This window comes from Pan troglodytes, chromosome 1 (genome assembly GCF_028858775.2).
Source record: "Pan troglodytes isolate AG18354 chromosome 1, NHGRI_mPanTro3-v2.0_pri, whole genome shotgun sequence".
Lineage (NCBI taxonomy): Eukaryota > Metazoa > Chordata > Mammalia > Primates > Hominidae > Pan > Pan troglodytes.
This window is the reverse complement of record NC_072398.2, coordinates 213,813,874-213,840,653: the sequence shown is the minus strand read 5'-3', so window position 1 is coordinate 213,840,653 and position 26,780 is coordinate 213,813,874. Positions and strand designations below refer to the sequence as shown.

The 26,780-nt window shown below is 52.0% G+C and overlaps 1 protein-coding gene across 1 annotated transcript in view; it reads left to right on the top strand.

Annotated features, from left to right (window-relative positions):
• The first annotated feature begins 843 nt into the window (after nucleotides 1-843).
• The window catches only part of PADI6 (peptidyl arginine deiminase 6), a 29,091-nt gene continuing 3,154 nt past the window's right edge, over nucleotides 844-26,780 (top strand). The window contains exons 1-14 of the mRNA XM_524564.7: nucleotides 844-1,025; nucleotides 1,716-1,893; nucleotides 4,086-4,158; nucleotides 8,237-8,304; nucleotides 9,361-9,478; nucleotides 10,280-10,405; nucleotides 16,703-16,878; nucleotides 17,097-17,200; nucleotides 20,431-20,542; nucleotides 22,288-22,395; nucleotides 22,612-22,766; nucleotides 23,262-23,418; nucleotides 23,849-23,972; nucleotides 25,376-25,446. Coding sequence (XP_524564.2) covers nucleotides 910-1,025; nucleotides 1,716-1,893; nucleotides 4,086-4,158; nucleotides 8,237-8,304; nucleotides 9,361-9,478; nucleotides 10,280-10,405; nucleotides 16,703-16,878; nucleotides 17,097-17,200; nucleotides 20,431-20,542; nucleotides 22,288-22,395; nucleotides 22,612-22,766; nucleotides 23,262-23,418; nucleotides 23,849-23,972; nucleotides 25,376-25,446 — 1,686 coding nt within the window. The 5' untranslated portion in view covers nucleotides 844-909. The remainder of the gene's footprint in view (nucleotides 1,026-1,715; nucleotides 1,894-4,085; nucleotides 4,159-8,236; nucleotides 8,305-9,360; nucleotides 9,479-10,279; nucleotides 10,406-16,702; nucleotides 16,879-17,096; nucleotides 17,201-20,430; nucleotides 20,543-22,287; nucleotides 22,396-22,611; nucleotides 22,767-23,261; nucleotides 23,419-23,848; nucleotides 23,973-25,375; nucleotides 25,447-26,780) is intronic.

Here is a 26,780-nt window from a genome sequence, read left to right as displayed (position 1 = left end):
CTGGGCCCAGGAATTTGCAATGTTAACAAGCACCCTTGATAATTTTTGAAACCACCAGAGGGTTAATAACCACCTAGTCTAGGCAGGCGCTGTGGCTCACGCCTGTAATCCCAGCACTTTGGCAGGTCGAGATAGGAGGATTTCTGGGATCAAGAAGTTCGAGACCAGCCTGGGCAACATGGCAAAACCTGGTCTCTACAAAAAATACAAAAATCAGCTGGACATGGTGGTGCACACCTGTAGTCCCAGCTACTTGGGAGGCTGAGATGGATCACTGGAGCCAGGTAGGTTGAGGCTGCAGTGAGCTATGATTGCGCCACTGCACTCTAGCATGGGTGGTAGAGACCCTGTCTCAAAAACAAAAGCAAACCACCAGTCCAGCACTTTGCCGAGCTCCTTCGTCAATTTCCAGGAGACACACACCCTAGAACTGAGACCCCAGAGCCTGGGCATGCTGCCACACATTGCCATCCTGACCGCTACTATCAACTCCTCCCAACTGCCCTCTGCAGGTATTTGCCCCGACAGCTTCCAGCTGAGTCCTCCAGCAACATGGCCAAGTTGATCACTCCAAGGCACCGACTTCCCAGAGCCCCTCCTCTTCCCAGCTGAAGGCCACAGATGCCTAAGCAACCGGCCTCAGACTCCCCTGGCCTGAAGCTCTGCAGGCACGAGGTGCCTGATAAATTGGTGATGAAGGGGTTCTGATGCCACCTGCTCCCCAGACTCTCAGCCACCAGGAAGCTCTTAGAGGGAAAATCAGTGACACCTGGGCAGCTGCTGACCCCTCCCCTTCTTAACAAGGGGGTGGGCTGCACAGGCCTGGACTGTATAACAGGGAAGGGCAGGGTGAGCCCTGGGGCGTCTGAGGTTGCTGTGCTGAGTGAGGGCTGCGGTGCAGGCCTGAGGATGGTCAGCGTGGAGGGCCGAGCCATGTCCTTCCAGAGTATCGTCCACCTGTCCCTGGACAGCCCTGTCCATGCCGTTTGTGTGTTGGGCACAGAAATCTGCTTGGATCTCAGCGGGTGAGATGCTGGGAGCTCTGCCAGAGGTGGCAGACAGGCAGGCAGGCCTGGGACCCAATCCCCTTGATCTGGGAGTTGGGGGTTACTTCTCTAGCCTCACCATCCTGCCCCATCTTGGGAAGCCTTGGGTCTCTAGTGGGGGGCCTCCCAGTTCCAACCATGCAGAATTCTGACTTAAATCCTGCCTCTGCCCTGTAGCAGCTGCCATGGACTCTTAGTGAGGCAAGTGCCTTGGCCTCTCTGTTCCCCTATCTGTGAAACCATGGGGACGCTGGCCTCAGGGGGCTGTGAGGAGTAGGCCAGGGAGACTGCTAGATGCTGGAGCCTGCAGGTGGAGGTGACTCAGCAGGGTCACAATACGACTTCCTGAGTCCCTTGCCCTGATCTTTTTCTTTATGGGGATCCTTTGTGGCTCCTCCCTTCTTGGGAATTGGGTGCTTATTACTAAGATGTAGCTGTGGTAACTTCTGCAGTGTCGGTAGCGGGGTGGGGTTTGGGCTGGAGCCTGTCAGAGAGCAAACACAGGGGTCCTTTGGGAGGGGGTGGGTAGGAATAAGGACCCCAGACCACTCTGCCTCAACACCCTAAGGAGAATGAGCATTTGGGAGCCGTCCCCTCCCCCATGCCAGTCATCTCTTAGGCTGAGAAGGTGAGTGTGCCCTGACGCGTGTCTCTTACCGGGCAAACCAGGTGTGCCCCCCAGAAGTGCCAGTGCTTCACCATCCATGGCTCTGGGAGGGTCTTGATCGATGTGGCCAACACAGTGATTTCTGAGAAGGAGGACGCCACCATCTGGTGGCCCCTGTCTGATCCCACGTACGCCACAGTGAAGATGACATCGCCCAGCCCTTCCATGGATGCGGATAAGGTAAGCCTCAGGGGAAGAGGTGAGGGGCATCTCCCAGGAGTGGGACCTAGCACAGCCACTGGGGCTTCCTCCTGGCTGCAGATGTGACTCGAGCCTGGGAAACACGTTGTTTTGCACGTCTGATCTCATCTAGTGTCTGCAACAGACCAGTGGTGTGGGCACTCCACGACCCCATTTTACAAAGAAACGGAGGCACCTAGCGAAGGTGCCCTGCCAAGTCAGCAACCAGCAGAACTGGGATTTATTTTTTATTTTCATTTATTATTATTTTTTTTGAGAGAGAGTCTCACACTCGTTGCCCAGACTGGGGTGCAATGGCACAATCTCAGCTCACTGCAACCTCCACTTCCCGGGTTCAAGCAATTCTCCTGCCTCAGCTTCCCGAGTTGCTGGGACTACAGGCACCCACCATCATGCCCGGCTAATTTTGTATTTTTAGTAGAGACAGGGTTTCACTATGTTGGCCAGGCTGGTCTCAAACTCCTGACTTCAAGTGATCTACCTGCCTCCACCTCCCAAAGTGCTGGGATTACAGGCATGAGCCACCACACCTGGCCTACCATCACTTTACATATGAGGAAACTGAGGCACAGAGTGCTGTGTCTAAGCCCAAGTAGCCTACCTAGAGTGGGATAGACCCAGGATTTGAGCTTGAGCCCAAGGGTGTACTCTCCCCTGGGTAAGCTGTCTCCCTAATGGGGTGCCTACGTTGGGGAGCTTCTCCTGTGGTAGAAGCAGGTGGCTCATTCAGGGCAGGAGTGTTCAACCTTGGTTGCAGGTGAGAACCACTGGGGAGCTAATAACATCAATACCCAGGCCACACCCCCTCTACCAATTAAACCTGAGGTACCAATGGAACCTCAGGGCTAGGATCCTGGCCGCTGGTTTAAAGCTCTCCAGGTGCACCCAGTGCGGGGCTGGGGGTGAGAACCATGATGGAGCAGTTCAGGACTGGGAGAGCTCTCCCTCCCTCCCCCCACACCCTGCAGGACCTACTGGAGATGTCTGCTGCAGAGGGGTAGGTACACACACCCACCTGCGCTGTGTGCCCAGGGCAGGCAACTCCCCGAGAGGCAAGTAGTGGACTTAGGTAGGAACTGAGTGTCTCTGGCCAGGTGTGGTGGCTCACGCCTGTAATCCCAGCACTTTGGAAGGCTGAGATGGGCAGATCACCTGAGGTCGGGAGTTTGAGACCAGCCTGGCCAACATGGTGAAACGCTGTCTCCACTAAAAATACAAAAATTAGCTAGGTGTGGTGGCAGGTGCCTGTAATCTCAGGTTCTCAGGAGGCTGAGGCTGGAGAATCGCTTGAACCCAGGAGGTGGAGGTTGTAGTAAGCTGAGATTGTCCCACTGCATTACAGCCTGGGCAACAAGAACAAAACTCCATTGCAAAAAAAGGTATCTCAGATAAGAATGGAGGCCACAGTGGGTGCCAGTGGAACTCCAGACTACCTGAGAACCATTCTCTGCCCAGGGCTCAGCCTCCAGGACCCTCAGGAGTGGCCAACAAAGAACCTTGAACTTGGAGGACTAAAGCTTCTATTTAAGGATGGGGTGGATCTGTCACATGCTCTCCGGCCAATGGTTGGGTCTCTGGTTCATGACCAAGACCTTGTGGTCAGGGTCAGTGGCTGGAGGGCAGGTCTCTTTCTAAAAGCATAAAGTAGAGGCTGGCGTGGGACACAGTCCCACAGTTGGGACTGAGTCCCAACGCTGCTTCTTCACCTGGGTGTCCTTCTTAGTGAGCAGCTTAAGCCACCAGAGGCCTGTTTCCCCACTGCACCTTATGGAGTAGGAGATGGGACCCCAGGAGGGTGGGTTTAGCAGGGAGGATGTATAGTGTTGTTTCAAGCTTGGGCTCTAGAGCCAGGCAGCCTGTTTCTTAAATCCCTTTGGGATAAGTCCCTTGATCACCCCGCCATCAGGGATACAGCTCTCACCTGGATAGGTGGTTGCAAGCCTGGCTCTCGACAAGGTTAGGGTTGGGGGTCATGGCAGGTTCTAAGTCCTTAGGGGACTGACTCAGCCCTAAGCGCAGGGCTGTGGCCCCACACCAGCTCATAGGTGAGACTTCAGAAGCCACAACACAAGACCAAGATCCCACGCCTAGACTCGGCACATGGCCTGGGGCTCTGTTCCTGGCACCTCCCGTCCAACACTGCCTATGGGTTCGGGATGCTGTCTCCACAGGTCTCGGTCACATACTATGGGCCCAACGAGGATGCCCCCGTGGGCACAGCTGTGCTGTACCTCACTGGCATTGGTGAGTGTTGCTCCAACTGGGAGCCTGGGGCCCAACTCACCGCTGCGGTTGGGGAAGGGGTGGGATTGTAGGAGGAGCCAAAAAGGGTTCTCCAGGTAACAAGATGCCTCCTGTGGGCCCCAGGAACTCCTGAACAAACTCCTAAATGGATTCATTTGAGATACCCACTCACACTCCCTCCTCGATGCTCAGTCGCTTCTCCATCTTCGTGCACTGCCAACCTAATTCTGAGAATAGAAACAGCCAGAACTTCCGTGTCGCTGCCATCTACCCACCTACGCCTGTCTAGTGCCTACCTTCTTCCTTTGTTACAATTGATACATCTGGTCCAAAGTTAGTCTTTCTTGTCTCACTAGATCCTTTCTTATTCAAGAACATTCCTTTGTCAATTCTTACCAGTGTAAGAAGCTGCCACCCTTCCCCGCCCTCTAGATCACCCCCATCAGCTCAGGAACAAGCTCTGTAACATCTACTTTTTTTTTTTCTTTTTTTTTGAGATGAGTCTTACTGTCACTCAGGCTGGAGTACAGTGGCATGATCTCGGCTCACTGTAACCTCTGCCTCCCAGGTTCAAGTGATTCTCCTACCTCAGCCCAGATTAGCTGGGACTATAGGTGTGTGCCACCATGCCTGGCTAATTTTTATATTTTTAGTAGAGACAGGTTTTCACCATATTGGCCAGGCTGGTCTCAAACTCCTGACCTCGCGATCCACCTGCCTCGGCCTCCCCAAGTGCTGGGATTACAAGCGTGAGCCACTGTGCCTGGCCACATCATCTCTTAAACCTGATTCTAGGGTGTTTGTTTTTGTTTGAGATGGAGTCTTGCTCTGTTGCCCAGGCCGGAGTGCAGTGGCGCGATCTTGGCTCACTGCCCATTCCGCCTCCCGGGTTCACACCATTCTCCTGCCTCAGCCTCCCGAGTAGCTGGGAGTATATAGGTACCCGCCACCATGCCTGGCTAATTTTTTTTAATTTTTAGTGGGCTAATTTTTTTTTATTTTTAGTGGGCTAATTTTTTTTATTTTTACTGGGCTAATTTTTTTTGTATTTTTAGTGGAGACGGGATTTCACTGTGTTGGCCAGGCTGGTCTCAATCTCCTGACCTCGTGATCCGCCCACCTCAGCCTCCCAGAGCGTTGGGATTACAGGCGTGAGCCACTGTGCTGGGCCTAGGTTGTCTTTTAAAGTCTATTCTCCCACCTCTCTTCCTGAGGAGCCATCTGTGTCCTCAATTTCTCTAGAATCTTCTCAAATTAGACACCTACCACCAACGGAGTTTTTAGAACTCTAACATCTACAACACTAAGTTTTTGGTTTGTGTGGGTTCTTTTGTGTTTTTGTTTTGTTTTGTCTTGTTTTTTGTTTTTGAGACAGTCTCACTCTGTAGCCTAAGCTGAACTGGAGTGAAGAGACACGATCATGGCTCATTGCAGCCTCAAACGATCCTCTCACCTCAGCCTCTCCAGTGGCTTGGACCATAGGTGTTATACCACCATACTTGGTTAATTTTTTATACAGACATAGGTATCCCTGTGTTGCCCAGGCTCCTCCCACCTCAATCTCCAGAGTGGCTGGGACTACAGGCACGCACCACCATGCCCAGCTGACTTTATTTTTTTATTTTATTTTTTCCCCCCATAGAGAGGGTTTTACCATATTGCCCAGCCTGGTCTCAAACTCCTGGCCTCAAGTGATCCTCCCGCCTCAGCCTCCCAAAGTGCTGGAGTTACAGGCATGAGCCACGTACCTGCTGGTCATCCCCTCTTAACACACTTGAACGCTTCGGGGATGTTCGACTTATTTTTCCTCCTGCCTGTTCCTTCTCAGAACCCTTTGGAGCTCAGAGGAGCTCTTCTCAGTCCTTTGTCCCCCTGCTTCCAGTCAGTGAAGTGTCTCAGGCTCAGGAGGCTGGTCACGTGACTCTAATGTCACCTATGGGCAGGCTGCTCCCACAAACCCGACTTGGATATTGCCTACCCAGCATGATCGCTTCGGTGTCTGACAGATGTCTGAAATGCAAATGGATTCTCTCTACTCCTGAAAACCTGTTTTTCTAGTAGTCCCTCCATCACAGTGGGCGGTAGCTCCATCCTTCTAGTGTAAACCTTGGCATCACCTGATTCTTCTTACCCCACAGCAGTCTGAATCTTGTGAGCATTACCTGACGTTTCGCCAGAATCCAGCAACTCGCACTCCCAGTGTGTTCACTCCGGCTCGAGCCCCCATCCTCTCACCTGGGTCACAGCCCAGACCTCCCAGTGGGGTTCATGCTGGCACTCTTGCCCTTCTGACTAAGACCTCTAGCCTTGATCCAGCAGCCAGAGTGGTACATCTTTAAGTGGAATATTGGATAACGCCTTCCAACTGCTTCCACGTTGCTTGGATTAAAGCCAAAGTCGCTGCCCACGAAACTACACGAGTAACCCTGCACTGCCTCTGTCTTTACCGCTTGTGAATCTTCCCCCTGGGTCATCCTGCTGCTTCTGCTGTGGGTCCTGTTGGCCACTCTAACCCTTGGCCTTGCTGCCTTGGGCTTCCTATTTCCCCTAATGGCTCTTACCCTAGATGTTAACCCAGATTTTCTTGCCTCCTTTAGGTCTCTTTTCAAATGTAAACTTGGGCTCCCTTGATCATCTAAAACTGAAACACCCTCGCTCCATTCCTTCTCCCATATCCCTCAGTGCTTATTGCTATCACACATGATGTACCTGCTTGCCCCACCCCTGGTGCACACATACGTGCTCATGTAAGCTCTAAGGAGACGAGGTCTCCGTCTTGCACGCTGCTAGATCCCTAGGACCTGGGGCAGCCCAGTTCGCAGTGGGCATCTGGTCCCTGAGCATCTGCTGGTCAGGTGCTGATGATGTAACAGCAAACAAGTCCTGCATTCGTGGCCCTGATATTCCAGTTGGGAATCAGCATGTCAAATAATGAGCTGTGAACAAAAGACCACACTGGAGCCACGTGGTTGTCCCTTGTGTGGTGGAAGGGATGGGAGGTGGTATGCTAAGGAGGCGGGACAGTCCCTATGACAGTACCTGGGCAAAAGCCTAGATCCTTAAGTGTGTTTTTTTGTTTTTTGAGATGGAGCATCACTCTGTCACCCAGGCTGGAGTGGAGTGGTGCGATGCGATCTCTGCTCACTGCAATCTCCACCTCCTGGGTTCAAGTGATTCTCCTGCCTTAGCCTCCTGAGTAGCTGGAACTACAGGCACCTGCCACCACACCTGGCTAATTTTTGTATTTTTCGTAGAGACAAGGTTTTGCCATGTTGCTCAGTCTGGTCTTGAACTCCTGACCTCAGGTGATCTGCCTGCCTCAGCCTCCCAAAGTGCTGGGGTTACAGGCATGAGCCACCAGGCCCAGCTAATCCTTAAGTTTTAAAGGGGCTTAGAATTGTCATGTATTGAATTTTTTTTTTTTTTTTTTTGGAGACAGAATCTTGCTCTGTCACCCAGGCTAGAGTACGGTGGTCTGATCTCAGCTCACTGCAACCTCCACCTCCCAAGCTCAAGTGACACTCCTGCCTTGGCTTCCCAAGAGGCTGGGACTACAGGTGCCCTCCACCATGCCCAGTTAATTTTTGTATCTTTAGTAGAGATGAGATTTCACCATGTTGCCCAGGCTGGTCTCCAACTCCTGACCTTAAGTGATCCATCCACCTCAGTCTCCCAAAGTGTTGGGATTATAGGAGTGAGCCACTGTGCCCGGCCATATTAAGCCTTTCCTATGTCTTGGAGCATAAAGCTTTCCAGAAGGCTAGAGAGGTAGACTTTGCAAGTAAGAATCACTTGGGTAGAGGCTGAAAGGCATGAGATGGCATGAGAGGACCATGATGGGCTTGTTTTGTGAGTTCCTGGGAGGTTTGGGATAGACATTTGACTACTTGGGCCTCTCCAGACTTGCTGATATGAAGCTGTCACCTTTGAGAATGGTTTCTGCTTCTAAGCTGATAGCATGCAGAAAGGCTAGATGCCCTGATGCCAGCCTTGGGCAGCCCCACAGGAGATAACCTATAACTTTGAGGTTCCATCTGGCAGGCCAAGGTGGCTGGGACACCCTTTTCTTCTGTTTCAGAGGTCTCTCTAGAGGTAGACATCTACCGCAATGGGCAAGTTGAGATGTCAAGTGACAAACAGGCTAAGGTGAGTCTGCCAGCAAAAGGGGGCAGGGAAGGGGCCTTGTAAGCCAAATCTGCCCACAGGCTCACTTGATCTGACCTTCCTCGTGTCTGGCCCAATTGCTGTGACATTGCTGAAGGATTAGATACATGGAGGGGAGGGGGGAAATCAAACTGTCACGGTACAAGTCAGAGCTGATTAAATTCCTTTTCTTTTGTGGGGTATTTTTTTGTTTTATTTTTTTTTGTTTTTGATGTTGTTTTTGATGGCGTTTCCCTCTGTTACCCAGGCTGGAGTGCAGTGGCATGATCTTAGCTCACTGTAACCTCCACCTCCCAGGTTCAAGTAATTCTCCTGCCTCAGCCTCCTGAGCAGCTGGGGTTACAAGCGTGTGCCACCACACCTGGCTAATTTTTTTTTGAGACGGAGTCTCTCTGTTGCCCAGGCTGGAGTGCAGTGGCACGATCTTAGCTCACTGCAAGCTCCATCTCCCAGGTTCACGCCATTCTCCTGCCTCAGCCTCCCGAGTAGCTGGGACTATGGGTGCCTGCCACCATGCCTGGCTAATTTTTTTTTGTATTTTTAGTAGAGACGAGGTTTCACTGTGTTAGCCAGGATGGTCTCGAACTCCTGATCTCCAGTGGTCCACCTGCCTCGGCCTCCCAAAGTACTGGGATCAGAACTGATTAAATTTCTAGCTCACTAAAAAAAAAACTAGAATGTCTGACAACTCTAGGCTCATGTCCTACCCTGGTTGTGGAGTCTCCTAGATGAGAGGATTAGCCGCTGCTGCCAGGTGGCACGTCTCTTTTCCAGTTTGCCTCGGTCCCTGATTCTCTGACCCTGAAATATGAGGTAAGTAACTGGTAACCCCGAACCTCGCTTCTTTCTCTTCCTCTTAGCCTCCTTACCTGACATTACCTTCCTGTGTCTACAGATTCTTGACCTCACCAGTCCTGTTCCATGGGTCCCTGTACCCTGGAGAAAGGCTTGGCTGGGCCCCTCTGCTATGAGGTGCATCCGAGAAACAGAAGATTTATTTGGCTCCTTCCTGAGCCAATGTTCCCATCTCATTTGCAGAAAAAATGGATCTGGGGTCCCAGCGGTTGGGGTGCCATCCTGCTTGTGAATTGCAACCCTGCTGATGTGGGCCAGCAACTTGAGGACAAGAAAACCAAGAAAGTGATCTTTTCAGAGGGTAGGACCTCAGACTGTCTCTGCCTTTCCTTCTTGGTCTCTTTGCTGCCCTGCTTCTCAGCAAATGGATTCCAGACTAATTTTCTCCACCCCACCCCCCACACCCTCTTCCCCAGTCCCCATGCCTGGGCTGATCAAATCTTTTGTCCTGAGTTGTAGATGTATAATTGGGAAGAGAAGTCACATGACCCCATGCAAAGAGTGTGGGTGGTTACTTATTTCCTAGCTGTGAACTTGAGCACACTAACTTCCCTGATCTTGTTTCCCTATTTGTAAAATGGGGATGATGCAGTTGGCCTCCCAACTGTATCAGTTGGTTGACAAGACTAAATGAAGACAATAGGGGTATATGCGCTGCTTTCTAAAAAGCCTCTCATAGTCTGGGCCAGGAACCTTGGACTGTCTTGGGTAAAATTCGCCTTGGATCCTGACTTGTGGTTGGGACCAGGGTTCTGGGTCTTAGCAGTAGAATGGAATGTCTTGTTTCCTACTGAGACTGGAAACAAGACTGGAAACAAGGTGAACCTTCACTGAACTCATCGAGGTAGGCCCTGTTCTGTTTGTGGGGGACCATGGGATAAATCCCATCCTCCCTCAAAAGGAGGCCCTGAGGTTTGCAGCTTGCCTGTAGCCACCTAGAACAAGCAGTGAAATGGTAATTCTTCGGGCCTGGGCCCTAGCAAAAGGCAGGGGGTCCTTGGTGCTCTGTTCAAACTCCCGGCCGCTCTCTACTGCTCTTCCCTCCACCCCCCAAGTGCTGGCCTCCAGACATTCCTTAACCTTTGCTTTGTCTTTTGCCCAGAAATAACGAATCTGTCCCAGATGACTCTGAATGTCCAAGGCCCCAGCTGTATCTTAACGAAATATCGGCTAGTCCTCCATACCTCCAAGGAAGAGTCGAAGAAGGCGAGAGTCTACTGGCCCCAAAGTGAGTGTTCTTGCGCCAGCTCCAGCTTTGCCTGCTCTCGACGTGCCAGGCAAGTTGTGCCCACACCTCCTCCCAGCAAGGTCCCCAGCAGAAGCCTGCTGGAGACCTAGAGCTGCAGATGAGAGGCTGTTGTGGCTGTACTTGTGTTTCTAGGATTCTCTGGCTGCCACCTTCCCCATAGGCTAAATCTGTACACATGGGTGAGTTATTGCACCTCTAAGACACTTTCTCCACTTGTAAAATGGGGACAGCTGTGCCTTCCCTGCAGGCTAGAAGAGAAGAGAGACATATCCGCTGAAACAGTAGCTATTGCCTTACACAGAGTAGATCACATCTCCCAATGACTCCTCTCAGGAGAATCCATCTTCACTCTAAACCAAGATCCACTATGTTAAATTTCCAGAAATCTGAGGCCAAAACCTCTAGAGTGGCAGCCATGGTAGCACCTGCATCCCAGCCACCATGCCATCCACCGCCCATCTTCAGCCCTCCTCTTCTGGGAGGCAGGTAGCATACTCTATTCTATAGATGGAGGGCTGGTTAGGAGGTACACATGCCCGACTCCAGCAAAACAGCCTTGCGCATCTTTTGACTTCCCTGAACTGGCTCAGTACTTGGCGTACCTCTAAATCTCTCAATGAGAGCTAGCTCTGCTTCTGGAGGGACATGCCAGCATGGTTTCTTTGGGTTTTGTTTTGTTTTTCCCCTTTGAGACAAGATCTAGCTCTGTCACCCAGGCTGGAGTGCAGTAGTGTGATCACAGCTCACTATAGACTAGACTCAGCTTCCTGGACTCAAGCAGTCCTCCTACCTCAGACTCCCAAGTAGCTGGTATGACAGGTGTGTGCCACCACAACTGGCTAATTCGCTTTTCTTGTAGAGACGGGGTCTCACTCTGCCCAGACTGGTTTCAAACTCCTGGATGCAGACAATCCTCCTGCCTTGGCTTCCCAAAGTGCTGGGATTACAGGTGCGAGCTACTGCACCCGGCCCAACCTGCTACCTTGTCTTGTAAACCATGCTTAGCTTCAGCTAGGCAATGCAGGGAGCTCTGTGGTCTATACTGTGCCTCTTCTCAGAGGGCACCATCTTTGTTGCCAGCATTGGAGAGTGTGCCCCTGCCACTTCCTGGTCTACACTCTGGGGCCTCGGCTCAGTCTCCTACTCCATCTCTTCTGCAGACCATAGATCTCAGCTGGATTTCAAAGTAGCCTGGGATTAGCCAGAAAAGGTAGCCCAGCTTGGACGTGGCCATCTTACACGTGAGCTGGAGTGAGCCTAAGAAACCCAGGGGTCTAGGTCTGGTTCAGGCCACAAGGGCTACTCTGGCCCTGGGAGGCTACCAATGCTGAAGTAGGTGGATTAGGCCAGGCAGGCCTTGGAGTCCGCCAGTTCATGTAGCCTGCTAAGGATGCCATACTTCATCATGTGGATCATAGCGAACTACCGGTTTCTTTATTGAAAAAGCTTATTCAGGCTGGGCGTGGTGGCTCATGCCTGTAATCCCAACACTTTGGGAGGCTGAGGCAGATGGATCACCTGAGGTCAGGAGTTCGAGAACAGCCTGGCCAACATGGCGAAACCCTGTCTCTACTAAAAATACAAAAATTAGCTGGGCATGGTGGCGGGCATGCCCGCCAGCTACTCGGGAGGCTGAGGCAGGAGAATTGCTTGAACCCAAAAGGCAGAGGTTGCAGTGAGCCGAGATCATGCCACTGTACTCCAGCCTGAGTGAGACTCAAAAAAATAATTAAAAAAAAAAAACTTATTCAACAATCTAGGGGCTGAGCACGGAGCTTATGCCTATAATCCCAACACTTCGGGAGGCCAAGGCAGGCAGATCACCTGAGGTCAGGAGTTCGAGACCAGCCCGGCCAACATGGCAAAACCCCATCTCTACTAAAAAATACAAAAGCTAGCTGGGCTTTGTGGCATATGCCTATAATCCCAACTACTCAGGAGACCAAGGCAGGAGTGAACCTGGGAGGCAGAGGCTGCAGTGAGCCGATGTTGCACCACTGCACTCCAGCCCAGGTGACAGAGTGGGACTCTGTCTCCAAACAAAACAAAACAAAACAAAACTTACTCGAAAATCTAGGGTAGGGCAACACAGCGTGTTATGTTTTAACAAGCCCTCCAGGTGACTCTGAAACATGCTAAAGCTTGAACCACAAAAAGATATAGCAAAAGAGTCTGAAAAGTTTACAGAGGAATAGAAAGCCAGAATACAGGGTTCTAGAAACAGGCTGGGTGTGGTGGCTCACACCTGTAATCCCAGCACTTTGGGAGGCCAAGGCAGGAGGCTTACTTGGGCACAGGAGTTCGAGACTAGCCTGGGCAACACAGTGAGACCTTGTCTCTAAGATAAGATTATTTTTATAAAGAAGCCTGGCCAGGCGTGGTGGTTCATGCCTTAATTCCAGCACTTTGAGAGTCCAAGACTGGTGGATCACTTGAGGTCAGGAGTTTGAGACCAGCCTGGCCAACATGGTAAAACCATCTGCTAAAAATACCAAAATTAGCTAGGTGTGGTGGCGTTAGCTTGTAATCCTAGCTACTCAGGAGACTGAGGCGGGAGGATCATGTGAACCCGGGAGGCAGAGGCTGCAGTGAGCCGACATTGCACCACTGCACTCCAGTCTGGGCAAAGTAAGGCAGTGGCCAACCCTGGCAAATGCTGTGGGATAGACTAAGATGCCCAAGCCCATAGTAAAGTCACAATCCTCAGAATGGCAGTCATCAGTGACCCTGATAATAACAGTGAAAAGCCAGGTTGAAATGGGGAGGCACAGTAAATCTAGGCCACAGAAACAATTCTCCGTAAAGGGAGATGTGTGGTGGTAATTACGGGGGCCAGCATGCAGTCGAGCGTGTCTGAAGCTGGTAGTACACGGGCAGATGTATAGATGGAACTGATCCAACAGGGGTGGGGAAATGGATCCTAGAGGAAGATCTGAGAAGTTTGCAGAGGAATAGAAAGCCAGAAGACAAGGTTCTAAACAGGCTGGGCGTGGTGGCTCACACCTGTAATCCCAGCACTTTGGGAGGCCAAGGCAGGAGGATCACCTTTAGGACTATGGAATACAGGTGAGTCTGTGGACAGGAATGAGACGATAGTGTTTGAGTAGTGTTGGTGGCTTGCTCTGAGGTCTGGTCGTAGCCTGAAATGAGGCCTTTTGGTGTGATGGTTTTCTCTAGCTCCTCAGGTGCAAGAGTGAGCTTTAAAGACCTGGTGTGACCAGAATGGAGGTTTTCCAGGAAAGCAAACTAGAAAAAGGTGTGGGAGTGGACAGTGTGTATAAGAGAGGATGTAGTGATGGGTTTTTGAGCTCTGAGAAACGTCAAAGGGAAGTGAGGATGGAGGGTGGGGATCGGTAGGAGGATCTGGGACTGAGGTTGGGGACTCGCTGGGGTGGGAGCATAGGTGAGCAAAACTGATCGGAAGGCATTGTCTGCCTTGGAGGTGGCATCTAGTCTGGGTTATGATCATTGTAATGGATGTCTAAGGTGGTATAGAACCCAGGTTCATTGAAATAAGGTCGAAGAGAGATCAAAATGTCTGGATGTTCTAGTCTATTGTCAGATACCAGTGACACAACAGCAGTGGAGGGCAAGTATGCTAGAACAATCCACGAAGGATGGAGAGGATGACATCGTCCCCAAAAGAAAGGGGTAGCTGGCATTATCTGATGGCCAGCACTTCACAGGAACTGGGATTCTTGAGGAATAGAGAAATGGCCTAGAAGTGCCAGTGAAGAACCAAGAAGGGTACTCACCTTCCTGTAAGTCCAGCAGTACATGGCAGGTAGGAAAAAGCTCAGCTCAAATCATCAGTATTTGCTCTGTGCTCTGAGGATCCAGCTCTGGAAGAATAAACCATGTTACCTGCTCTCAGAGCCTGATACGACAGATGGACAGACAGTCGAGGACCCAGCAGAGGCTGGAGGGAGCCCTTTAATATGCCCCCAGGGTGGGTAGGGAGAGTTTGAGGTAGCTAAGGCCTCCTGGGCAGCTCTGTGAGGACTGAGCGCAGGAAGGGCCTTCCAGGTAGAGGCAGCTATTGTGTGTACCTGGGTCGCAGGGCTTCTGGCCTCCCCCATGCTTCTGTTTAATGGGGACAACAAATGCCTGCTTCAAAGGGTCCTGAGGATGTGAGCCCATGAGCCTGAAACACCTACCACAGCTCCTAGCAAAGATAGCCCACAGTGAAATGTTAGCTATGCTTCACAACAAACTATCTGTGAGAGGGGCCCCCAGAAGGTCAACCACAGGAGAGCCAGCCAGTAGGGGATTGTGGCAAACAGACTGTGACCCTCTCGCCCTCACTGCCTGGTGGTGAATCACCCTTGGGTGGAATGGCCACAGGGAGCCCAGGTCCCCAGAACAGGAGCAGGCCCTAGGTGTGTGGCAGCTCTTGGGCTGGGTGCCGTGGGCCTGCTGATGCTATCGCAGGTCAAGAGGGCTGTGTCTGCACTGGGAAGTTGCAGGGGTTCCTGGGGGGGAAGACTGCCTTGTCTGGTCTTCCATGAGGCCTGGCTCAGGGCTGGTGAAGCATCTAGGTAGATGAGAAGCAGGAACTAGCACAGGAGTGGTCCCGGTGGGCCCAGTTCCCTCACAGCCAGCAGCAGGACTGAGGCTGGGCCTGTAACCAGCATCCCCAGGGCCTCCAAGGAGGGGCTGCTGCAGAACTGCAGAGTCCATCGGGAGGGCTGCTGGGGCTCTAACCCAGAGCAAGAGGCCGAGGACCCAGGGCAGTGCCTAACCAGGGGCAGCCATGGCCGCAGCTGCAGCCATCTGCTGGCACGTTGGAGGAGCTGGAGATGGAGGCAGCTGGCAGTGCCGTGCAGAAGGTCTGAGGATGCTACAGTTCCTGGATCTCTCGGGGTTCTGGTGGCCAAGGTAAATCTAGCTTAGGATTCCCTGAAATAAGTCACCTGGAATCTTAAGCAGGAACAGCCATCAGGCCTACAGCTGCCACATCGGGCACAGATAAAGAGGACAGGCCAGGAAAGAGGAAGTTCGAGTGACCCAGGTGGGAGAAGTCAGGGTCATTTCTGACCTAGAAAATGGATGGACTTGGGCTGGGCACAGTGGCTCACGACTGTAATCCTAGCACTTTGGGAGGCTGAGGCAGGTGGATTGCCTGAGCTCAGGAGTGGGAGACTGGCCTGGGCAATGTGGTAAAACCCCATCTCTACTAAAAATACAAAAAACTAGCCGGGCATGGTGGTGCACACCTATAGTCCCAGCTACTTAGGAAGCTGAGGCACAAGAATCGCTTGAACCCAGGAGATGGAGGTTGAAGTGAGCCGAGATAGCGCTGCTGCACTCTAGCCTGCTCAACAGAGCAGGACTCCACCTCAAAAAAGAAAAGGAGAGCGGGGGCCAGGCGTGGTAGCTCACGCCTGTAATCCCAGCACTTTGGGAGGTCCGAGGTAGGCAGATCACGAGGTCAGGAGATCGAGACCAATCCTGTCTAACGAGACGGTGAAACACCGTCTCTACTAAAAATACGAAAAATTAGCCAGGCGTGGTGGTGGGTGCCTGCAGTTCCAGCTACTCAGGAAGCTGAGGCAGAATGGCCAGAATCCAGGAGGCAAAGCTTGCAGTGAGCTGAGATCACGCCACTACACTCCAGCCTGGGCAACAGAGCAAGACTCCCTCTCAAAAATACGTTTAGGATCTAATTAGCAAACGACAACCACCACGTGTGGTCAACTTCCTTCTGATCTCTTCCGTGCATGGTTTTATATTTAATGACCTAAAACTAGGAGACAGGCTTAACATGTATAATCATAAGAACACTTGGTTTCTTCAGAAAACTTGATGGAGGCATAATCCATCCAATAAATGGTTCTCACTGACCTTTCTAGCATCAGTAAGTGATTTTTTTCAGATGAGGCTGCTGAGCCCAGCCTGGGACAGTTTCTCACCTTTAGGACTCTATGATATTATCGCAGGAGTTGGATTCATGGGCCAAAATATAGAACCACCTACCCTGAGGCTTCACACCAGGCAGGAGCCTTGAAGGCATCATCACCTGAGCTCCAACTCCTGGCGTGTAATAGGTCTTCAAGGAATACTGGTGAATAACTGGCCGTTGCTTGTGTATGAATATCTGGTTGTCTACCAAGACCTGAATGCTAGAAACGGGGATGGCTGAGCCATTTCAGTTCCAGCCCTCCTGGAACTCACAGCCTTGCCTCTGATATGAGGAATGAGCTGGTACCTTGACCATCAAATGTGACCGGCACCAGGTTACTTCAGTGGCTGGTCCATCCCTTCTTTCTCTCCTAGAAGACAACTCCAGTACCTTTGAGTTGGTGCTGGGGCCCGACCAGCACGCCTATACCTTGGCCCTCGGGAACCACTTGAAGGAGACTTTCTATGTTGAAGCTATAGCATTCCCGTCTGCCGAATTCTCAGGCCTCATCTCCTACTCTGTGTCCCTGGTGGAGGAGTCTCAAGACCCGGTATGTCCCCATAATAGATGGGTCCTTAGACTAGGATGCTCCAGTGGGGGAAAAGCCATCTCCCACAGTTGGGCAGAGCTCGAGGTTTGCTGGGGGAGAGCTGCAGAAGGCAGGTGGGGCCCAGCTGGGGGCCGGGCTGAACGGCCGGAACCCTGGGGGTAAGAGGGGAGCGAGTAAATGTGGAAGCAGGTTGCTAACAGGACCTCGTCTTGTTGCAGTCAATTCCAGAGACTGTGCTGTACAAAGACACGGTGGTGTTCCGGGTGGCTCCCTGCGTCTTCATTCCCTGTACCCAGGTGCCTCTGGAGGTTTACCTGTGCAGGTGAGAGACCATCAGGCTGACTGTGTCAGGCGGTTCTCATAACTGGCACCCTCTTCTTTCTATATGCAGGGCAGGGTGGGTGAAGATGACTAGGACCTCTCACCAGGAGAGTTGAAACCCTTCTGTCTGAGCTGTCTGGACCTGCCCCAAGACAGTCCAATACATGCCTGAATATTCCCAAAAATGGGCATGGAACAGTGAATGAGACAGTCCCCCCATTATGTGAGGGCCAAACGGCATGGTTTTAAACAGTACCAAGTGCTCTAAAGCACGGTGAAGAGGGAGAGGTCAGGATGAGAACCTATCCCAGGGATGACGAAGCTCCTACGGGGCCAGAGAACAGGTGTGAGCCCAGGAAGGGGCGGTGTGGGGATGGGTGAAAAGAGCAGAGCCCTGTGGGCCCTGGGTGTTAGGGTGAGGTAGCTGGGGCCATACCTACTCTAAATACAGTGGTGAAAGCTTTCTGTCACCTGGATGCCTGCAGGAAGATGGTACTGCTTGCCCACTGCCACTTAGGGGCCCTGGTTCCTTTCAGTCTTGTTATGCTTTCCCCTGGGGTGGCTGCCTCCTCTCTGGAGGCTGGGTGCGCACATCCTAGGTCCAGGCCCGGGCCCCAGGAGGGAGAAAGAGCCAAGATTTGGGCACTGCAACCTATTGTTGCTGCTAGTGGTCTGGAAGTCTCCTGAACCACTTGTCACGTGCCAAAATCCTGAACACACACGGGGCCACGTCTGGCTTCAGGGAATCCAGGAACAGTCTCTAGCTATGTAGCCACATGCCTAGGGAGAAAAGGAGAAAGGATCCTGAAGGCAGAACCAGTGGGAAGCCGAGGGTTCTGTCTGCATGATCACTCTGGCCACATGGAAAGTCAGGTACAGATAAAAGGTGGAAGACCAGTCTAGACACAGCATGGCTCAAGCCAGGGTGGCAGGAGCAGCCTTTAGTTGGGATTGGTCCACAGGTAGGACAGCCCCGCCCCACTCGCTCCACACCAGCCGCCTCCAGATTACTACCACCATGTTGCCCTTTATTGCAAATTCCTTAGGTGAAGGCTTTTTTGTTTTTTTAAGGTAGGAGGTAAAGGATAATGCTGATGGAATGCTCTAGCAGGGATGGGAAACACTAATAGGAAAAGGTGGCCGGTGTGGTGGCTCACACCTATAATCCCAGCACTTTGGGAGGCCGAGGCAGGAGGATCACCTGAGGGTCAGAAGTTCGAGACCAGCCTGGCCAACATGGTAAAACCCCGTCTCCACTAAAAATACAAAAATTAGCCAGATGTGGTAGTGCATGCCTGTAATCCCAGCTACTCAGTGAAGCTGAGGCAGGAGAATCGCTTGAACCCAGGAGACAGAGGTTGCAGTGAGCTGAAATAGCCCCACTGCACCACAGCCTGGGAAACAAGAGTGAAACTGTCTCAAAAACAAAAAATAAAATTGCTGGGTGTGGTGGCTCATGCCTGTAATCCCAGCACTTTGGGAGGCTGAGGCGGGCGGATCACCTGAGGTCAGGAGTTCAAGACCAGCCTGGCCAACATGGTAAAACCCCGTCTCTACTAAAAATACAAAAAACAATTAGCCGGGCATGGTGGTGCACCCCAGTAATCCCAGCTACTCGGGAGGCTGAGGCAGGAGAATCTCTTGAACCCAGAAGGCGGAGGTTGCAGTGAGCCAAGATCACACCACTGTACTCCAGCCTGGGTGACAGATAAGATTCCATCTCAAAAAAAAAAAAGACTTCTACCCCTCTTCCAGGCTCCGTGGGTGTAGAAGCCAGACAGCTCTTCCAGGGGAGGGCTGCTGGGGAGTGTGGTCCTCAGAGGAATAGCAGGCTTCAGGATGAGAAGGTAAAATCTCAGAAAGTCTGATGGGATTCTGCTGATGGCAGATACAAAAGACATAAAGCAGAGAGATGTGGTATCTCGAGTATTTTAAGACGGGTTTCCAACTCACAGGAGGCATCTACTTGTTCTTCAAGGAAACCCAAGTCTTCCATACAGTGTGATATTCAGGCATGGTTTGACCCCATATAGCTGCATATGACCTGCAAGACTGAGCCGACACACCCTTCCCCCAAAAAGCGTCAGACTGTTCTAGACCTTGTCAGGCTGGTAGCTCCCTGTGGCTTTGCATAGACCCAAGAAATAGGTTCTTTGGAGCAGTAGCATAGATACTATGAATGTGCTATGCCAGTAGTTACATTGCTGTAACTATTAGTAGCAACATGAGCTTTGGACCTGAAGCCGGACTACAGTCCCAATTTCAATATCTCCCAATATTAGGGCCTTGCTGACCTCCAACTTTTGAGGGCCTGTTTGTTCCGTTTGTTTAAGATAATTTATTATTTTTTCTTTTTGAGATGGAGTCTCGCTCCGTTGCCCAGACTGGAGTGCAGTGGTGTGATCTTGGCTCACTGCAGCCTCCACCTCCAGGGTTCCAGCAATTCTCCTGCCTCAGCCTCCCGAGTAGCTGGGATTACAGGCATGCACTGCCACGCCCAGCTAATTTCTGTATTTCTAGTAGAGATGGGGTTTCACCATGTTGGCCAGGATGGTCTCAAACTCCCAATCTCAGGTGATCCGCCCGCCTCGGCCTCCCAAAGTGCTGGGATTACAGGCGTGAGCCACCGTGTCCGGCCAGATGAGTGGTCTTAACATCAGCCTCACACACTGCTGTTTCCCTTCAAGGAAGGGATGGCCACTGTAGATCTGTGAGCCTGATGCTGTGCACAACGGCTTGAAGACCCCAGGGCTCAAGACCCACCCCATGCCACACATATAAAAATGACAACCACGCATGGTGGCAGGCGTATAGTCCCAGCTACTGTGGGGAGCTGAGGCGGAGACTCACTTGAACCCAGGAGGTGGAGGTTGCGGTGAGTCAGATCATGCCACTGCACTCCAGCCTGGGTGACAGAACGAAAGGAAGGGTACTTGCAGAATGTGACCGAAGGGTATAAACAGAGCAGGCCTTGGCTACCAGGGAAGAGGCCGCCACTGGCACTTCCCAACCTGGCTCTGCCATGGGCAAAGCTGAGTAGCGTCAGACAAGATGGGCTCTGAGCTTCTGGCTTGTGCCGAGGTCAGGGATGGTTGCTCTGTCGACCTCACAGGCAGGGATGTAACCTCTCCTGGTGAGAAGGATGTGTTCTTCCTCTCTTGGCACAAGGAGGTCATAACCAGTAAGGGACCTTCGAAAGCCTTCCCAGAACTGGCTTCTTTCCCATGGCAGGGAGCTGCAGCTGCAGGGTTTTGTGGACACGGTGACGAAGCTGAGTGAGAAGAGCAACAGCCAGGTGGCATCTGTCTATGAGGACCCCAACCGCCTGGGCAGGTGGCTCCAGGTAACACCCCACCTGGGAACCCACCTGTGGGGGAGGGGTGGGGAGACTCAGCATGTGCCACCTAAGAGGAACTTCACAGGCTTCTGGTTAACCTTAAAGACCACAGCCTTGATAGGGGCGGCCCTGTTCTTAGGACTTCAGTGGAGGCTCAGATGAGGATTTGCCTGAGTCATGGCCACTAAGGAATAGTTAGAGTCCAGCCTCCTTCCCATTCCAGAATGGACACGTGTTCAAGACCACAGAACCCTAACCCCCAGGCCCCGGAAGGCTCTGATACCTTTGGCTAAGGCTGTGAGAGCTGGGCCACTGCCCTGGGGTCCCGCCTGACTCTGGCACAGCACCAAGTCTAGAGCCCCGGTCAGCCTTCGGTTCTAGAGCTCTGTCCTCTGCAGATGAGTGATCATCACATACTAGGCACACCATCCTGAGCACCAGAGATAAACTGGAACATATGCTGTCCCATGTTAGCAAGGATAGAACTTTTAAGTGCTATGAAAGTTAGAGAATGAGATGATACAGTGAGTCATTAGACCAAATGAGGCAGTTTAAGAATAGTTGGGAAAATCTGCAAATGAAACTTAAGGAAACAAGGAGCTGGCCATGCAGAGATTTGGGGCAGGGGTGGCCAGGATTAAAAGGAGTTCCTGGCCGGGTGCAGTGGCTCAAGCCTGTAATCCCAACACATTGGGAGGCTGATCACTTGAGGTCAGGAGTTTTAAAACAGCCTGGAAAACATGGCAAAATACTGTCTCTACTAAAAAATACAAAAATCAGCCGGGCGTGGTGGCGCGCGCCTGTAGTCCCACCTACTCGGGTCACTGAGGCAGAAGAATCGCTTGAACCCAGGAGGCGGAGGTTGCAGTGCACCTAGATCATGCCACTGCACTCCAGCCTGGATGACAGAGCGAGACTGTCTCAAAAGAAAAAAAAAATCTGGGGGTGTGCTTGGAGGTCTTGAAGAAGGCTGATGCAGACAGATCACAGTGAACAAAGGTGAAAGGCAGGGCTACCTCCTGGTTAAGGTACCTTTTAAGCTAAGGGCAAACAAGAGACACTCAAAGCATGAATCGGGAATGAAAGGTTATAGTTCAGGTTTTCAAAAGACCCCTCTGGCTAAGATGTAGGGAACAGATCTTAAGAGTAGGCAAGAATAGAAGCGAAACTGGAAGGCATCACAGTGGCATAGGGTGGAGACACGGTGGCTTCCTGAGTGGCACCAGTGCAGAGCTGACTCAGAATGTAAGCCAGTAAGGCTTGTTAATGGATTCTTTACAAAAGAAAGGAAGAATCTGGATGCTCAAGTCTTTTTCCCCCAGACTGGAGTGCAGTGGTGCGATCTCAGCTCCACTGCAGCCTCTGCCTCCTCCTGAGTAGCTGGGATTACAGGCATGAGCCACCATGCCTGGCTAACTTTTTGGTTTTGTTTTAAGTAGATGGTCTCACCATGTTTCCCAGGCTGGTCTTGAATTCCTAGGCTCAAGTGATCCACCCACCTTGGCCACCCAAAGTGCTGGGATTGCAGGCGTGAGCCACCACACCTGGCCATGGATGCTCAAGTCTTAAACCTGAAGGGTAGGGGAGAAGAGGGATCGGAAAGCCTTCAAGAAGGGGCGATATCTGAGCTGGGTGTTGAGGGTTGAGCAGGAGTTGGCAGGAAGGAAGGGGGTTCTTACCGTACCTTTTCCGTAAATGGGGTCCGGGGAGATGTGTGACTGGCAAACAATCTGTCTTCCTCTCCATTCCAGGATGAGATGGCCTTCTGCTACACCCAGGCTCCCCACAAGACAACGTCCTTGATCCTCGACACACCTCAGGCCGCCGATCTCGATGAGTTCCCCATGAAGTACTCACTGGTGTGGAACTTGGTTTGGCTAATCTGAGCTCAGTCCAATCTCTCAGGCCTGGGGCCTGCCTAGAAATGATGGGGCACCCAAGTGGGGAGAGGGCCCAGGTGGCCTCTGGGGGGGAGGGTACGTGGAAGTCTACCTGAGAGCCTGGATTTAGGGATAAGACTAGGGCCTAAAGCCATCCCCTACTAACACCCCTTCCCCGGCTGGGTCTCTCCCCAGAGCCCTGGTATTGGCTACATGATCCAGGACACTGAGGACCATAAAGTGGCCAGCATGGATTCCATTGGGAACCTGATGGTGTCCCCACCTGTCAAGGTCGAAGGGAAAGAGTACCCGCTGGGCAGAGTCCTCATTGGCAGCAGCTTTTACCCCAGGTGAGCCACAAAGCCAGACGCCTCCAAATGAAAGGAAGGGACCATGGTCGTTCCCCTGGCCCCACCTGCTTCCCATAGCACCTCAGCAGGTCACGCACTGTGGACCATTTCTTAAACTGCAGACATTTGAGCTTTTGATTCACGTGGGAGACTAAAGATGAGAATAAACCATTTATTCTTTGATTCCAGGGTTTAAACTGAAACAAGTGAAATTTGGTCCACCAGGATGTCATTTCCAAGAGATATGTGGTTGGATTTCTTGGTGGCCATAAATACAAAATGATACTTGTGCCCGGGCTTGTCTGTCTAGAAACACTAGGCTCCGTTCTGAGTGGGGTCAGAGTAAGGGATTCGTAACCAACACATCCGCTATGGACCGGCCTCTTTCACACCACGGTCAGAGGCCAGCTCCCTGGAGGCAGCATGACACCAAGTGGCGGGTGACCAGCCTGGGCCACACTGGCTCAAGAGCTGTTCTTTCCATCTTCCTTCTAGCGCAGAGGGCCGGGCCATGAGTAAGACCCTCCGAGACTTCCTCTATGCCCAGCAGGTCCAAGCGCCGGTGGAGCTCTACTCAGATTGGCTAATGACTGGCCACGTGGATGAGTTCATGTGCTTCATCCCCACAGATGACAAGAATGAGGGCAAAAAGGTCTGCTCTGGGGTCTGGAGAAGGGACATCTGACCCTTGTCTTCTGTTGGGGAATCTTGGAAGATTCTGGAGAGAAAGCTGGCTTTTTCTTGTTTTTTTTTGTTTGTTTGTTTTTTGAGAGTCTTGCTCTGTCACCCAGGCTGGAGTGCAGTGGCGTGATCTCCGCTCACTGCAACCACTGCCTCCCGGACTCAAGCAATTCTCCTGCCTCAGCCTCCTGAGTAGCTGGGATTACAGACACATGCCACCACACCTGGCTCATTTTTGTATTTTTAGTAGAGATGGAATTTCACTATGTTGGCCAGGCTGGTCTCGAACTTCTGACCTCAGAGGATCTGCCTGCCTCGGCCTCCAAAGTGCTGGGATTACAGATATGAGCCACCATGTCCAGCTGAGAAAGCTAGCTTCTGACCCCAGTTCTGTTTCCCAGGGCTTCCTGCTGCTCCTGGCCAGCCCCAGTGCCTGCTATAAACTGTTCCGAGAGAAACAGAAGGAAGGCTATGGCGACGCTCTTCTGTTTGATGAGCTTAGAGCAGATCAGCTCCTGTCTAATGGTAAGGGAACTCCCTTTCCACAGAACAGAACTGGGGTCTTTTTCCAGGGGTCCTTTCTACATAGCCATTCTGTCACGCTTGGTGTAAAGGATGCCAGGGAAGCACAAAAGCTGTTGGAATTGCCATATTAGAACGTCTTATTTCTGGGCTGCTCTAGTGGTACTACAACACACGTAGACCAGATGTTCTGGGATGGCCTAGAGGCTGTTTGGATGTATTTGAAGGGGACTCACTTAGTACATAGGTGGCCCCAAGTGGGGGGAAAATGGGTGTTAACAATGCTAGTGCCTGGATTTATTCAGGGCATGTTGGATTAAGTATCTAGGGACTGGGACTTTGTGGGTCTCCTGGTTACATTAAGGAAACACACAGGTGGACAAGCAGAGGTGGTGTGGCTGGTGCCATTGCACTTCTGATCTAAAGGCTGTGGGAGTGGGCTGGGCATGGTGGCTCACACCTGTAACCCCAGCACTTTGGGAGGCTGAGGCGGGCAGATCACCTGAGGCCAAAAGTTCGAGACCAGCCTGGCCAACATGATGAAAGCCCATCTCTACTAAAGATACGAAAATTAGCTGGGCATGGTGGTGCATGCCTGTAATCTCAGCTACTCGGGAGGCTGAGGCAGGGGAATCGCTTTAACCTGGGAGGTGGAGGTTGCGGTGAGCTGAGATCGTGCCATTGCACTCCAGCCTGGGCCACAGAGCAAGACTCCATCTCAAAAAATAATAAAGGCTGTAGGAACCCAGAAAGGGGCTTGGGGGTATTAGGTTTTTCTAGACCCTCAATACCCAAAGTGTTATCTGAGGGCCAGCGCACCTGGGAGCTTGTTAAAAATGTAGAATTTCCACCCTGCTCCACACCTCCTGGGTACTCAGTCTTTGGGGTTGGGGCCCGGGAACTCCTGGTCATAGAAGCACCATGGAAGGTGACATCTGCTGAGCATGAACCACATGACAAAGACTGTCACCTCAGAGCTGGCAAATGAATTGGGCATCCCTGTCCCAAAGATCAGGCAATTGAGGAACAAAGGTAATGTAACCTGGAGAGGGTTACAGGCAGAAGATGCCAGGTTGTATTGGCCTAAGGGGAGTAGGGGCTGAAGTCATCTTAAGAAGCTCTAGGCTGTGTCTCTCAGCCTGGCACAGGCTATTCCCCCTCATGCTGGGGACAGAGTGGCCAGTGGCAGTAAGTCCTGCCTGGGAGTTCTGGTGTAGACCCTGGTCAGTCCCCAGAAGGAAGATATTGGACCTGAGGGTGTGATCCCTGGAGACAGGCCAGTCTTCTCGCCATGGTCACTGGCCCAGGAATGCACCCAGGTGGCTGGGCCTGGCCCGAGTGTGCCCAGCTCTGGGCAGTGCTGCCATTCCCTGACCAGCAGGCTTGCTGCTCGCTTCTTCCTACAGGAAGGGAAGCCAAAACCATCGACCAACTTCTGGCTGATGAAAGCCTGAAGAAGCAGAATGAATACGTGGAGGTAGGACCAGCATGAAGGGGGCCATCCCCAAGAAAGAGCTGGTGCCGCAGGTCTTGCAGGAAGGTTTCCACCCACCCCTCCTGAGGGGTGAAGGGTTGGGGGGGCAGCTGCCCACCACCCTTTCTTCCAGGTCTTGATACAGGCCCAGCTCTGGGGCTAGAGCTGGCCATATGCCAATGTAGGGAGACTAGAGGAGTAAGGAGTTAGGTCTCTGGAGTCAAACAGAGCACGATGTACCTTTATGCTTGGAAGAGGGCTGGAAGTGGGTAACACAGCTTTCTATGGTGTCAGATGGCTGAGGACCCAGGGTGGGACAGGGGCAGGGAGGAGCGCCATGGCATGTCGGGACCGTTGACAGATACTACTTGCAGATACTGTCAGAGGGAGTTTACTTTGCTATGACTATGCAGCTGGATCTTTTCCCCCAAGCTGGGAAAGCCCTGATTATCCAGGTTCCTAGCTGAGAACCAATGATGGCCCAAGCATTGTGCGAGATACCTCACTACAAACCCTGCAGATAGCCCTATAAAGTAAAACACCTCTTACATATGAGGGTAGTGAGGCACACAGTAAAACCGCTAGCCCAGGACAATCATTTGGGGAAATGAGTCTGAACTCCCAAGTTCATGTGTTGCTCATTATACTCAAGCTGCCTGGGGTCCATTTCCCGGAAAATGACGTAGCTCAGCAGCCTCCTTGAAGAAGCCAGCTCCTCACTTCCGAGAAGCTGAGTATCAGACTCAGACGAGGGACTACTCAATGCTTTCTGGATGAAGTGGCCCATCACAGCAGTCCCGAGGATGGTGTTCAGGGTCACCAAACTTCAGAGATCTTAGAAGTGAATCATTGGCTATAAGAAGCAGAGTCTCCCCAGCTTGTAGAAGGAGAAGCTTAGGCCCAGAGAAGAGTAATTTCTTGGCTGAGGTTGCATGGTCAGCAAAACTGCTTCTCTCACTGGGTCCTTAACATTCCCAGGAATGTTCCCAAGGAATGTTCTATGCCCCGCACAGTGCATGGGTACCCTGTTTTGCAAGAACAGCCCCCCTGGCATAGCAGGGTGGGTGCCAGCCAGGCATGGGGCTAAGACAGCATCTCCCAGCCCCTGGCGACAGCTTAGGTGTGTTGGGTTATGTCTGAAGCCTATTTCAAGACCTAGGGAGATGCCCGGGTATTGGGCTCAGCTGGTCTGGGTTGAGAAGTGCCAGACGCTGTCTAGCCATGGGATCCTGGACTAAAGACTAGGCTATTCCTGAGCCCCTACTTCCCCATGTGAAAAGGGAACTGCCCACTTCGTAAGGCTGGTATGAAGTGTGAGGCTCCTGGCACACAGCAAG